General features: G+C 43.2%; 1 protein-coding gene and 1 long non-coding RNA gene across 2 annotated transcripts in view; one reads left to right on the top strand and one right to left on the bottom strand.

The window, feature by feature from the left end:
- LOC144603575 (V-type proton ATPase 116 kDa subunit a 4-like) overlaps positions 1-10850 on the top strand; it is a 45304-nt gene extending 34454 nt beyond the window's left edge. Inside the window, exons 17-21 of the mRNA XM_078416984.1 lie at positions 1661-1768; positions 4039-4158; positions 5295-5412; positions 8420-8591; positions 10579-10850. Coding sequence (XP_078273110.1) covers positions 1661-1768; positions 4039-4158; positions 5295-5412; positions 8420-8591; positions 10579-10672 — 612 coding nt within the window. The 3' untranslated portion in view covers positions 10673-10850. The remainder of the gene's footprint in view (positions 1-1660; positions 1769-4038; positions 4159-5294; positions 5413-8419; positions 8592-10578) is intronic.
- LOC144603577 (uncharacterized) overlaps positions 380-14710 on the bottom strand; it is a 38750-nt gene continuing 24419 nt past the window's right edge. The window contains exons 2-3 of the long non-coding RNA XR_013548639.1: positions 8105-8210; positions 380-2159 (exon numbers count right to left, since the gene is read on the bottom strand). This is a non-coding gene — a long non-coding RNA (uncharacterized LOC144603577). The remainder of the gene's footprint in view (positions 2160-8104; positions 8211-14710) is intronic.

Here is a 14710-nt window from a genome sequence, read left to right as displayed (position 1 = left end):
GAGCTCCCGTGTTCAGCTCATCCACTGTTGTTTCTGGGATACTAGTTTAATAATACAACCACTCTGCTCCTGTAGTGATGTCACGGGTTATTTCATGAGCACAACTTTGTCTCGGTTGCAGCGCATGTAACATTGATTGCAAACAAAGATCGCCACTTGAAGACCGTTGCCACCTTTGGGACTGTGTCGTGTGATTAACTGCTCTTTGGGCTGCACCAAAGCTTATAGAAAGTTAAAAAGACTCTGCAAAGAATGTTTGAATAAACCGTACATTGAGCTCTTGATGTTTAATGTGTAAAGGTCTGTACATTCACTAGAGATTAAGAACCCGCTGAGTATGTTCAAAGGTGCTTTTATTGTCACACGTGCAAACGCACAGTGAAATTATTTTCTTACATACAGTCCAGTAAAGTATTGCCAAACCTAAGTACAATCTGATTAGCAAAATGTACAGAAATAGTCCACTGAGTCTGCATGCAGGAGGCACCAGGTTTTGGCACCATTTTCATAGTCCAGTTCTTTAGTTCTAGTTCTTTACATTGCTGATAACTACCATGGGAAGGTCTAGGTCAGAGTTTAACATGTATCTATAGCTTGACATCAAGGTTCATGTCCAAGCCCATGTTTTATTACTGATTGTGAGAAGACAAATACCTGGGCCAGGAAAGGGTGAAGAGAAGGGGGTAAGGAAGTGAGGAAGGCAAATTCAATGCTAACATTTATATCAAGAGGACTGTAATACTGAGGCTCTATAAGGCACTGGTCAGGAGTACTGTAAGAAAATTTGTGCCCCATATCTGAGGAAGGATGTGCTGGCCCTGGAGAGAGTCTAGAGGAGGTTTAGGTCATAAGGAATAGGAGTAGAATTAGGCCATTCGGCCCATCAAGTCTACTCCACCATTCTATCATGGCTGATCTCACAAGAATGATTCCAGGAATGAGTGGGTTAACATATGATGAGCGTTTGACAGCACTGGGCCTCTACTCGCTGGAGTTTAGAAGGTTGAGAGGGGACCTCATTGAAACTTACAAAATAATGAAAGGCATAGATAGAGTGGAAGTGGAAAGGATGTTCCACTGGTAGGAGAGTCTAGGACCAGAGGTCATAGCCTCAGAATTAAAGGGCTCTTTTGGAAAGGAGGTGAGGAGGAACTTATTTCCTCAGAGGGTAGTTAATCTGTGGAACTCATTGCCACAGAGGGCTGTGGAAGCCAAGTCAGTGGATATTTTTAAGGCAGAGATAGACAAATTCTTGATTAGAATGGGTGTCAAGGGTTATGGGGAGAAGGCAGGAAAATGGGATTAGGAGGCAGAGATCAGCCATGATTGAATGGCGGAGTAGACTCAATGGGCCGAATGGTCTAATTCTACTCCTATAACTTGTGAACGTGAACCTAGACAGTGTTGCCACCTCAGCTCTCCCGTGAGTCCAGCAGCCTTGATCCAAATAGGCAGAATCTCAGCAGCATGTAGCTTGGAGGTCGGGCGATGACTGAACTCTGTTTGAATTCTCTATTGTTTAGTCTTTCTGCTGGGGCACAGCAAAGAATGGCTGATTCTCTGGATACCTGCGGACCCACAGCTGACCAGGGGCCTGAGTCACGCCACCCCTAGCAGATACACGAAAATCTTGCTGAAATGTTTCTTTTAATTTTCACAGAAAGAGGTTCAGAGCTGTCTGGTGATCGTTGCACTCATTTCTGTCCCCTGGATGTTTCTCTTGAAGCCTTTTATGTTGCGATCAAAACACAAGAGATCTCAGCAAACGGTAAGACGAATACACAAGATCATCCATAATAAAATGTACCTCCCGGGAGTTGATATTAATGCAATGACCCTTACGCCAGACATTTGAATGGGTTAGGAGTTCACTGGGAGATCTTGTCTCATTGGGTACTGGGCTGGTTTTCATTGGTTTTAGGGATTTAGTTACTTTAAAGTAGTTACCAAACTACTTCCAGAGAATCAATCGCTCTTGAAAGCGTAATATTCTTCATACAATTATCAGCTTTTTGGACTTCCTTCCAAATAATAATCATTATTTATTTGAAAAAGGGACAATGTACATTAATTGACATTCAAACAAATGTAAATGTACTCGAGTTAGCCGAGGGGCTAGTTTTCATCGACAGTCCCTTAGCCTGATGTTGTTAGGCATCCTAGAAAAGAAATACAATACAATATGTACAATAGTTAAAAACATAGTTCATTACCATACAAAGCAATACAGTTAATTAAAATGAGCAATCCTGCAATCACCTTTCTTCCATACCTCACTTGGCCTTACTGTAGCTTCTGCCTTTTATATAACTATTTCCTTTGAACTAAGCTGAGCTGCTTTTGCTTTGACTCGATCCTGAGTATGTTTTAGGCCTTCGGTCATAAGGTCATAAGTGATAGGATTAGAATTAGGCCATTCGGCCCATCAAGTCTACTCTGCCATTCAATCATGGCCGATCTATCTTTCCCTCCTAACCCCATTCTCCTCTGAGTCTGAGATTCTGTCTATTTGGATCAAGGCTGCTGTGCACTCCAAATCTACCTCTCTTGATTCAAGTGAAGTCAAATGTATTGTAATGTGCAGAAGTACAGTGAGATGCACACATGTGCAACATCGACTTAGACAACAAAAACCGCATAAATAAGGGTGAAAAAAAAAAGACTGCAAAAAAAAACCACACAACGTTGGTGCAAAACTGCACAATGAAAAAAATATGTCCATGGTTGTGCAAAAGGTAGGCTGGAGTGTTCCGTTGCTGAGGTGGGATTAGAGTTGTGCAGGTTGGTCCAAGAGCCTGAAACCTAGGAAAGTAGCTGTTCCTGAACCTGGAGGTATGCGACTTCACGTTTCTGTGCCTCCTGCAAGCAAATCTCTGGTAGCAATGAGAAGAGGGCATGGTGGGAATCCTTGATGATAGATGACGCTTTCTTGAGGCAGCATCTGGTGAAGATGCCATTGATGGTGGGGAGGGCTATGCCAACATTTGACCAGGCTAAGTCCACCTTTCTATGCGCCCGCTTGCGTTCCTATGCGCTGGAAATGCCTTACGTGATGCATGCAGCTATGTCCCATCAAGCCTATAAGTTCAGATGTTGTAGGAGAAAGAATTGGGCCATTCGGCCCATCAAGTCTACTCTGTCATTCAATCATGGCTGATCTATCTTTCCCACTCAACCCCCATGTTCCTGCTTTCTCCCCATAACCCCTGACACAGCTTGTGCCAGGTAAGTTCAAGGACATCACAGCTTGTATGCACCCTCTTCCTGCGTCGGTACATGACAACATTCATTATGATGACTACCAGACATGGCTCATCATAATGTCCCTGTATTAATTAGTACTGAGCTGCGGCCTTTCGTGTCGTGCTCTGCTGCTGTGATGCAGTGTGCAACCCAATGTTCCTGGATCAGTACTCTAACTTCAGCCAATTCCCCTTTGTTACACACTGACAGACAATAGACAATAGACAATAGGTGCAGGAGGAGGCCATTCGGCCCTTCGAGCCAGCACCGCCATTCAATGTGATCATGGCTGATCATTCTCAATCAGTACCCCGTTCCTGCTTTCTCCCCATACCCCCTGACTCCGCTATCCTTAAGAGCTCTATCTAGCTCTCTCTTGAATGTATTCAGAGAATTGGCCTCCACTGCCCTCTGAGGCAGAGAATTCCACAGATTCACAACTCTCTGACCTGTGACTGCAGTATCCAGAGTTATGGTGAAAGGTCTGTGCCAATTACAGTACTGTGTGTTATAGTGACAAGAGTTTGTCTATTTAATGTGAGGGGGGGGGGGGGGGGACATTTAACAGGAACCCGAGGGGCAAGTTTTTTTACATAAAGGATGGAAGGTATATGGAATGAGATGCTAGAGGAGATAGTCGTGGCATGTACTATTGACAATCTTGTCCTTACCAGCACTGTAGCCAATACAGACTTGAAGCCATGTTGTATCTCGAACAAATTCCAGTAATAGCGCTGTAAAGTGATATCTTGGATGAATGTGTTTTTTTTTTAAATGCTTTTATTTTTCCTTCAGGTGCCGACGGCACAAGAAATTGTCTACGCTTCGGGAGGGGGAGATGGAGACACCTTGCAGCCCCAGCAGAGGAGCACCACTGACCACACTGACGACCATGAGGATCAACATGGTGAAGAGGCAAGTCATCAAGTTTAGCCTGAGGGTTTAACACTAGCTTTTCTCTGCCGACTCACTTGCAAGAGCGGGTACTCCTTATTGTCTCTTAATATTCCATAAGACATAGTTTCGTCTTTGTACAATACGGAAAGATGAATATGCGAAGAGAATCCAAAAGAGTCAAGTCAAGTCAAGTCAATTTTATTTGTATAGCACATTTAAAAACAACCCACGTTGACCAAAGTGCTGCACATCTGATTAGGAGAAAAAAAAGAAACATACAGTGGCAAAAGAGGAACCTATTTGTGGTCCAAACATTACATGGTCTGTTCTGGACAGATCTGCTGCACTCTATATACATTTGGGAACAAGCATGGCTGTGGGGAAAGGGGTAAGAAGCACATTAATGGAAAAATAATAGACAGGAGGCACAAATAGGGTGGTGCAGCAGTAGAGCTGCTGCCTTCCAGTGCCAGAGACCCGGGTTCGATCCTCACTATGGGCGCTGTCTGTATGGAGTTTGTATGTTCTCCAGGTGACCCCATGGGTTTTCTCCGGGTCAATTTCTCCCCACACTCCAAAGATGTACAGGTTAGTAGGTTAATTGGCTTCGGCAAAATTATCGCTAGTTTGTAGGATAGTGCTAGTGTACGAGGTGATCGCTGGTCAGAGCAGACCCGATGGCCGAAGGGCCTGTTTCCCCAATGTATCTCAAGTCTAAAGTCCACACGAGTAACCTTTTTCATTATGTAAAGTGGAGAGTTAAGGCGACAGTGCTCTTCGTGGTCTTGTTGCTTTGTGAATGTGTGCACAGGCGTAGGCTTGCTTTTAATGCTCTGCCTGACCAATGATGATGAGAACCTGAAGGATTTTAAAATGCTTCTTGTTTTCTCGAATGTGTCTTATTGTGTGGTACTTGTTCATTGCAATTCTCACTGCAAAGCATATCTCTAAACTTCAAAGGAACTTCAAAGGTATCCCCCTTTTTGTCAGCCCTGCTCCCAGAGCGCCTGACATCAGGTCTGTCAGCAGAGGCTGGGCGTTAAATCTAGTTCCTCACTGGCTTTACTGAGGGGCTGGAATTGCATGCGTGGAGGTCAACCAGAGGGGTTTTACAATGGCTGGCTTTCATTTTCATTTCTCTTGCTTTATTTCAGTTCAACTTTGGTGATATCTTTGTGCACCAAGCAATCCACACTATCGAGTACTGCCTCGGATGCATTTCCAACACTGCCTCCTATCTCCGGCTCTGGGCTCTAAGTTTGGCTCACGCAGGTAAGCAATCGTCTTCGGGCCTCATGGAAGTGATTGGCAGATGGACTACTCGTGCCAATGAATGAAGTGAATGAACTTGTTGAACGGTGAATGTGAATCATATCGAGATGCCAGTAAAGCTTTCAGTAATATCAAGAACATCCTGCCACACAATTAAATACTAGAGTCATAGAGTCATGCAGCATGGAAACAGGCCCTTTGGCCCAACTTGCCCGTGCTGACCATGTTGCCCCATCCACACTAATCCTGCATTCTCCTTTATCCCTATCCCTTTCCTATCCATGTACCTGTCCAAATGTCTTTTAAATATTGTTATGGTACTTGCCTCAACTACCCCCTCCGGCTGCTTGTTCCACATACTCACTACCCTCTGAGTGAACAAGTTGGCCCTCTGGTTTCCTCTGGTACTTGATTCCCCATACTCAAGGTCTGAGTAATGTATATCTTTTTTTTCAATTTTCAATTTAAAATACTTTATTGGCATGATAAGATACATCATTGTATTGCCAAAGTATAGAACATAACATACATATTTAAAATGCATGAATATAAAAACAAGTATACAATGCATGGGTCGATATGCCCCTGTACATACATATATATATATATATATATATATATATATATATATATATATATATATATATTCACGCAATACATTTATAGCCTTTTATCGATTGCTACTCGTTCTTGCAGTTGTAAACAGTACAGCAAGGTAGCACTTTTAGTAGGTCGATATAGTATACGTTTAGTATATCTCTATCTGGGCATCCCCCCCCCCACCCCCCTACACTCCAAGGGGAGAAAAGTCCCAGCCTATCCAACCTCTCATATCATATCATATCATATATATACAGCCGGAAACAGGCCTTTTCGGCCCTCCAAGTCCGTGCCGCCCAGTGATATCCGCACATTAACACTATCCTACACCCACTAGGGACAATTTTTACATTTACCCAGCCAATTAACCTACATACCTGTACGTCTTTGGAGTGTGGGAGGAAACCGAAGATCTCGGAGAAAACCCACGCAGGTCACGGGGAGAACGTACAAACTCCTTACAGTGCAGCACCCGTAGTCAGGATCGAACCTGAGTCTCCGGTGCTGCATTCGCTGTAAAGCAGCAACTCTACCGCTGCGCTACCGTGCCGCCCTCCTTATAACTCAATCCCTTGAGTCCTGGTAACATCTTGATGAATCTTTTTCTGCACTCTTTCCAGCTTAATGATATCCTCTTGTGAGCAGGAGAACCAGAACTCATGTCTATTCTCTTCATTATTACCCATTTGCTATTAATATACCTGTAGAATCTCCTTTTGCCTAGTCTGCCAGTGCTTTCTAAAGCCTCTTCTTGTTCTCCCAATTTCTCTTTTAAGAGTCTTCCTAGGTCCTGACTTTCTTCAGGGGATCCACTTGAACTGATGCCAGCTTCCGATACCTTATACGTGTGTGCCTTCTCCAGCAGGTTCCTCTACCTATTGTTTAAGAAAACTTTCTTGGACACAGTTCAGAAATCTCACCCGTCCAAGTCCTTTGCAAAATGGGATTCCCAGTCAATATGAGAGAAGTTAAAATTTCCTCCTATTGTGAGCCTATTATTATTATTACAGCAATCTGTGATTTCCTTACATATTTGCTGCTCTGATTCTCCCGGACTATTGAGAGGAGGCTATAATACATCTCCATCAAAGTAATCATCCCCATCTCATATTGAAGTTGCACTCCTATGGTATTAGAAATCACATAGATAGATAGACAATAGGAGTATGCGATTCGGCCCTTCAAGCCAGCACCGCCATTCAATGTGATCATGGCTGTTCATCCACAATCAGTAACCGTTCCTGCCTTCTCCCCATACCCCTTGATTCTGCTAGCCGTAAGAGCTCTATCTAACTCTCTTTTGAATGCCGTGATGTCTTCCCTAATCACAGATTTAACTCCCCTCTTGCCTGCATCTCATTTGCACCTGTAGCATCTGTACCCCAGAACATTGAGCTGCCACTCTTTCCCCTCTCCCAACCATGTTTCTGTTATGACTATAATATCCCACAGTCCAATGCATCAATTCACACCCTGAGTTTTTCTGCCTTGCCCAAGTGGCTTCTTGAATTAAAGGTCCCTCTGACTTTCCCCTCTTCCTGACTTGATCTTGCCTGTCCTATCTACTAAACGCCCACATTAACATCTACAACAGGCTCCATTTGCCCGTCTGCCACACTGTTACTTTGGGTCCCCACCAATAACATATGCATTTATATGGAGACTCGGAGCAAGCTGACTGCAGCCTTGATTTTACAGTACACGTGGACATGGGGCTCCCGCAGCCTGGATCTACTCTCTCTGTAGAATGCACTGGACAAGAGGGTAAACTGTGTATCTGAATGCACCTGCACATTATATTTGTGTAAGATGGAGCTGCAGATGCTGGTTTACACTGAAGATAAACACCATAACCTGTAGTAACTCAGCGGGACAGGCAGCATCTCTGGAGAAAAGAAATAGGTGACGCTTCGGGTCGAGATCCTTCTCCGGGCTGAGAGTCAGGGGAAAGGGAAATGCGAGATATAGAAGGTACATAGAACACACGAATGAAAGATATGCAAAAAGCAACACTGATCAAGGAAACGTGGAGGATAGAACTGCAGATACTGGTTTACACCGAAGATAGACGTAAAGTGCCAGAATAACTCACCCATTCCTTCTCTCCTGAGATGCTGCCTGTCCAGCTGTTCCTCCAGCATTTTGTCTCTATCTTCGCTGATCAAGGAAAGGTGGAGGCCACAATGGTCCATTGTTGTCTGTGGGGTAAGTGATTATAACTCGTTATCATCTACCCCACAGCCAAACGTGCACATTATATTTACTAGCCAACAATTATAAAACTGTTAAACTAAAATCTTGGAACCTGAAATGTTGCAATCCCAGTTAGAAAATCCCTAGTCTCAGTGGTCTATCAGTACACTAGTCTTATTTTAAAAGTTAACAGCAGAGTTGTCTTGATTTCCAGAGCTATCTGAAGTGCTTTGGAGCATGGTCCTGCACATTGGGCTGAGCAGTGTTTCCTGGGGTGGCCTCATAGGAGTCTTCGTCATTTTTGCAATCTTCGCCGTCTTGACTGTTGCCATTCTGTTGGTGATGGAAGGACTGTCTGCTTTTCTGCATGCACTACGTCTTCATTGGTAAGTAACTGAATGCACATTAGTTACACTGTGAAGGTCATATTCAATACCCTAACTGACGAAGGCCAATGTGCCGAAAGCCTTCTTGACCACTGGTCGTAGGGAGAAGGTGCAAACGTCCACACAGACGGCAGTGGAGGTCAGGATTGGACCCGGGCCACTGGAGCTGTGAGGCAGAGGCTTTTCTAGCTGTGCCATTCCACCATACCCAATCCATCCTTTCATGAAAGACAAAAAGGTCCAAACAATCGCCAGCGTCTTCCAGGCTAAATGTAAATTAGCCTTAGAGGGAGTACAGAGAAGGTTCACCAGATTGATCCCTGGGATGGCAGGACTTTCATATGAAGAAAGACTGGATAGACTAGGCTTATACTCGCTGGAATTTAGAAGACTGAGGAGGGATCTTATTGAAACATATAAAATTCTTAAGGGGTTGGAGAGGCTGGATGCGGGAAGATTGTTCCCGATGTTGGGGAAGTCCAGAACCAGGGGTCACAGCTTAAGGATAAGGGGGAAGTCTTTTAGGACCGAGATGAGAAAACATTTCTTCACACAGAGTGGTGAGTCTGTGGAATTCTCTGCCACAGAAGGTAGTTGAGGCCAGTTCATTGGCTATGTTTAAGAGGGAGTTAGATGTGGCCCTTGTGGCTAAAGGGATCAGGGGGTATGGAGAGAAGGCAGGTACAGGTTACTGAGCTGGATGATCAGCCATGATCATATTGAATGGCAGTGCAGGCTCGAAGGGCCGAATGGCCTACTCCTGCACCTATTTTCTATATTTCTATGTTTCTATGTTTCTAAATCTTTCTTTGTGTAAACGTGAAAATGATGTGAGAAAATGATTCTTTCAACTGATATTGGAGATCCGATCCAAACTAATTTGTAAAATTCGGAATAGAATTTTTGGAATTCTATTCCGAAGCTTCTGAAGTTTGGGATTTGCGATCTTCATTGGGCCACACGCCTGGTTGTTCATTTGGAATGGCATGAAGAAGTTATAATAAGTCTCCTAAATGTGGACGGTCCTTGAAAACCAAGCACCCTGGTGGGATCTTAGCCCAGTAATCTGTTTCAGAAAGATGGTATCACTGATGCGATCCCCAAACCGCAAACTTAGGAGATTCATATTTCCAATTTATCCTGACTTTTATTTTACTTGGTTTCAGGTGGAATTAAATAGAGAATTTGTATGGCACCATTCACAAACTGGGGCATTAGAGCTTAAAACAAAAACTAAATTTTAAAATGTGGACTGTTATTATGTATGGAACGTGGCAACTGATTAGATGTGACAAGGACCCAGAAATTGTAGATTGCAGTTAGATAATTGACCAGCTAATCTACTTGGTGGTACTATATCTGTACTAAGTAGTTCACCTGATGGGTGGGTGGGTGGGGGGAGGATGGATGGAGATGGGGAATCAGTCGTTCAGCTGCATCTCTGTGAATGTGTCAATTGGCATTTGAATTCTGTTGATTTGGAATTCAAGAGCAAGTCATGGGAATATATATAGACAAGCTAGATGCAGGAAAAATGTTCCCAATGTTGGGAGAGTCCAGAACCAGGGGCCACAGTCTTAGAATAAAGGGGAGGCCATTTAAAACTGAGGTGAGAAAGAACTTTTTCCACCCAGAGAGTTGTGAATTTGTGGAATCCTCTGCCACAGAGGGCAGTGGAGGCCAAATCACTGGATGAATTTAAGAGAGAGTTAGATAGAGTTCTAGGGGCTAGTGGAATCAAGGGATATGGGGAGAAGGCAGGCACGGGTTACTGATTGTGGATGATCAGCAGTGATCACAATGAATGGCGGTGCTGGCTCGAAGGGCCAAATGGCCTCCTCCTGCACCTATTTTCTATGTTTCTATATCAACATTGACCAACTCTGAAGTGCATTCAATATGTACGTGCTCCGCGGTTTATTACCTACAATGAGTTGTGATATCCAAAACTATTTCAAACTAGACATTGTTTTGTCATCTTTTCTAGGGTGGAGTTCCAGAATAAGTTCTACAGTGGAGCTGGCCACAAGTTTAACCCATTCTCTTTCAAATCAATTCTGGATGGAAATCCGGATGAATAAAGTGGTATCTCAGAATAAAGTACATTAGTGCAAAGAACACAATGGATCAGCTATGGATTCAAGCGATTAAAAATCAACCAAATCACCCATTGATCTTATTAACATATGAATTATTGATTCTGAAGAGACATAATTCATGAAATTTAATTTTTTTGGAAGCATTTCATGATTTACTACTATGGAAGTGTAATCAGATGTTGAAATGTAATTGCTGATGAAAGCTATAAGAAAATAATAGAGCTTGACTATGTCAAATATTATGTATTGTTGTGTTCATATTCATTTAATTTTCAACATAAAATGTTAATTTTTCCATGGTTGAGAAACTAAAATCTAAAATGATTTGCATTAGCTTTATTTTGGTAAGCATTGTGTTATGCAAATGAATATTTCTTGTAGACACAATAATGACAACACAAACAGAAGCAATGTGAGACGCGTCCCCCCCCTCCCCCCTCCACCCCCTCCACCCCCTCCACCCACCACCTCCACCCACCCCCCCCCCTATTAGAAATATAGAAACATAGAAAAATAGATGCAGGAGTAAGCCATTCTGCCCATCGAGCCAGCACCGCCATTCAATATGATCATGGCTGATCATCTAAAATCAGTACCACGTTCCTGCCTTTTCCCCATATCTCTTGATTCCTTTAGCCCTAAGAGCTAAATCTAACTCTCTCTTGAAATATTGAGAGGTTAATTTTTTATGAAGGCAGGTCTTTAATCTTCTGGATGCCATAAATACTGCTTGTAAGTGTTCTGTTATTGTGAAATACAGCAACACTAAGTGGTTTTCTATGAATTATATCAACCAAATAGTGAAATTGGTTTAATTGGTTAAACCTATAATCACACAATTATCCCATTTTTTAAAAAATGCAAAGAAATATACCACAAGGAGATTCATGTGCCAACTTGCTTCCGACTCGAGAAATTGGGAATAGGAATGTTCATTGGAAATGTGATCTCTGGGAACAAAGCACTGTTTTAAAACCATCTGTCATTTATTTTGTGTACATTTCAAATTATTCAGATCAGCATACATGATCAGAATTCTCAGATCCATGCTGGAAGCAAATCCAACATATTGACTGAAAACTTTGCAAAGAGCTAAAGGTGAAGTGATTCAAACAAAATCCTGCAGATGCCACAAATCAAAAAATGCTAAGAATGCCCTGTGAGTCAGGCAGCATCTGAGGTGTGGTGAAGTGGCGGTTTGTTTTTGATCTGATTTTTTTTCCTCCTAAATGTACTGGTGCAAATCTTCTGAACCTTGTATTGGAATATGCATTCAAACAAAGAAGTTGATCAACCCAGTCCTTAAACAGTTCATATTAAAGGAAAAAAAAACCCACAACAAAATTACTCTCCATAGTTTCCACTGATTGCTCTTTAATCAAGTCGCTAGTGTGGCACGGTGGCGCAGCGTAAAGTTGCTGCCTTGCAGCGCCGGAGTCCCGGGTTCGATCCCGACTACGATACTGTCTGTATGGAGTTTGTATGTTTTCCCCTGACCGCGTGGGTTTTCTCCGAGATCTTCGGTTTCCTCCCACACATCAAAGATGAACAGGTTTGTAGGTTAATTTACATTCGTATGAATGTAAAATTGTCCCTAGTGTGTGTCGGTAAGATAGTGTGCGGGGATCGCTGGTTGATGCAGACCCGGTGGGCTGAAAGGCCACACGGACAGAGAGTTTTAGAGAGAGTTTTCGAGAGAGAGAGAGTTTTAGAGAGAGTTTTAGAGAGAGTTTTAGAGAGAGAGAGAGAGAGAGAGAGAGAGTTTTAGAGAGAGAGAGAGAGAGAGAGAGAGAGAGAGAGAGAGACAGACAGACAGACAGACAGACAGACAGACAGACAGACAGACAGACAGACAGACAGACAGACAGACAGACAGACAGACAGACAGACTTAATTAATTAATTAATTAATTGTGATAAGTATCTCCAAAATCCTGCTGGAACTGGCTCGAAATAAACGATCTCCTGTGCTACATGTCACTGTAATGTTGAGCTGCATCATTTACCATCTAAACCTAGCAGCACGAAACTGCAGATGCTGGTTTACACCAAAGATAGGCACTGAGTGCTGGAGTAACTCAGCAGGTCTGGCAGCATCTTTGTAGAAAAGGGGAGGGTCAGGTCCCTTCTTCAGACTAGAGAAGTGGCCCAACCCTTCCTCTTTCTCCAGAGATGCTGCCTGACCTGCTGAGTTACTCCAGCACTTTGTGACCATCTAAACCTACACCGATCAGCCAAAACATTATAACCTGATGAGCCAAAACATTATGACCACCTGCCTAATATGCTGCTGGTCCTCCGTGTGCAGCCCCATACGCAGCAGGGTACGATGCTGTGTATTGTGGCACATTCCTCCCGTGACCACCATTAAAATTTTCTGGGACTTGTGCCACAGTAGACCTTCTGTCGGTTCAGGCCAGATGGGATAGCCTTCATTGCCCTCGTGCATCGATGAGCCTTGGGCCCCCAACACCCTGTCGCCGGTTTGTGGTTTGTCCGTCCTCGGACCACTGTCGGTAGGTACTCACCACTGCTGACCGGGAGCACCCCACAAGCTTTGCCTTTTCAGAGATGCTCTGACCCAGTCGTATGGCCATAACGATTTGGCCCTTGTCAAAGTCGCTCAGGTCTTTACTCCTGCCCATTTCGCCTGGATCCAACACATCAACTTCAAGAACTGACTGTTCACTTGCTGCCTAATATATCCCACCCCTTGACAGGTGCCATTTGTAACAAGATAATCAATGTTATTCACTTCGCCTGTCAGTGGTCATAATGTTTTGGCTGATCGGTGTATATTGATTGAAACGCAGCTCCAGAAAGAAATGAGGCTGCTGTTGGTGCTTTGGTGGTTGGGGAAGCATCTGGAAAACTTACCTAAAGTGCTTATGAATATGAAGATATTCTTAGGTAACAATCTCATACAACAAAGCTGCATCCCAGGAATCAATCTGGGGAGCTTCTGTTGAACATCAAGCGCTCGGTCGCAACTAATTCATGTCAATGATATATTTTTCAGTCTTTAAGCTTTTGAATATGTGTGAACAAATTATGTAAATATTTGCTCAGTCAAATCATTGCAAACAATTACTTAACAAATAGTGCTTATGTTTCTGAACTATGCATTACTGAATTTTAAGCAAATGCATTTTGAATGATGCTTTTCATGCTGTTCAATTATTTGAGTAGCATTTCATGGCGGATACGAAACTGTGTTCATTAATATTCCACTCTATTTGAAGAATCGTAGAAATGCTGCCTTTTTAGTTCTGTCAATGTTAATCCCATTTCCGTGTCACTTCCCCATCTCATTTGATACCGTGAGTTCACTCACTTCCTCCTTTGTGGTCACTTACCTGAAATTTGCTTGAAAAAAAATCCCTGACTCACCCCCTCTTATATGAATTTTAAAACCATACTTCCCTTTAATAGCAATCATTTATAGGCCTTTTACATTAACTCATTTCCTTTTTCTCCAAAGCTGCTGCCTGACCCGCTGAGTTACTCCAGCACTTTGTGTCTATCTTTGGTATAAACCAGCATCTACAGTTCCATGCTGCTAGGTTTAGATGGCAAATGATGTATTCAAGAGAGAGTTAGATATAACCCTTGGGGCTAACGGATTCAAGGGGTATGGGGAGAAAGCAGGAACGGGGTTTTGGATGATTAGCCATGACCATATTCAATGGCGGTTCTGGCTCAAAGGGCCGAATGGCCTACTCCAGCACCTATTCTCTATGTTTCTAAAGTGAAAACAACAAGCCTGTCATGGACTGATCCGTGTTCACCACTCACTGTAGGTTTGTGGCAGTCGAGGGCGAGCAGTTGTCAAACAAGACTGAAATAGTAACGCCAATATATTTTCCTTAGCCTATCTGTAGAATTTCAAGAGGATTGTTGTGGACGTGCCATATCTTCTCAGAGCTGGCTCGAAGGGCCGAATGGCCTACTCCTGCACCTATTGTCTGTGTTTCTAAACAGATCGGTCTTGGCCATCATTGCTCGTAGTTTTCAAATCTCT

Source organism: Rhinoraja longicauda, chromosome 20 (assembly GCF_053455715.1).
Source record: "Rhinoraja longicauda isolate Sanriku21f chromosome 20, sRhiLon1.1, whole genome shotgun sequence".
Taxonomy (NCBI): domain Eukaryota; kingdom Metazoa; phylum Chordata; class Chondrichthyes; order Rajiformes; family Arhynchobatidae; genus Rhinoraja; species Rhinoraja longicauda.
The sequence above is the reverse complement of the archived record's forward strand: the minus strand, read 5'-3'. Positions and strand labels throughout refer to the sequence as shown.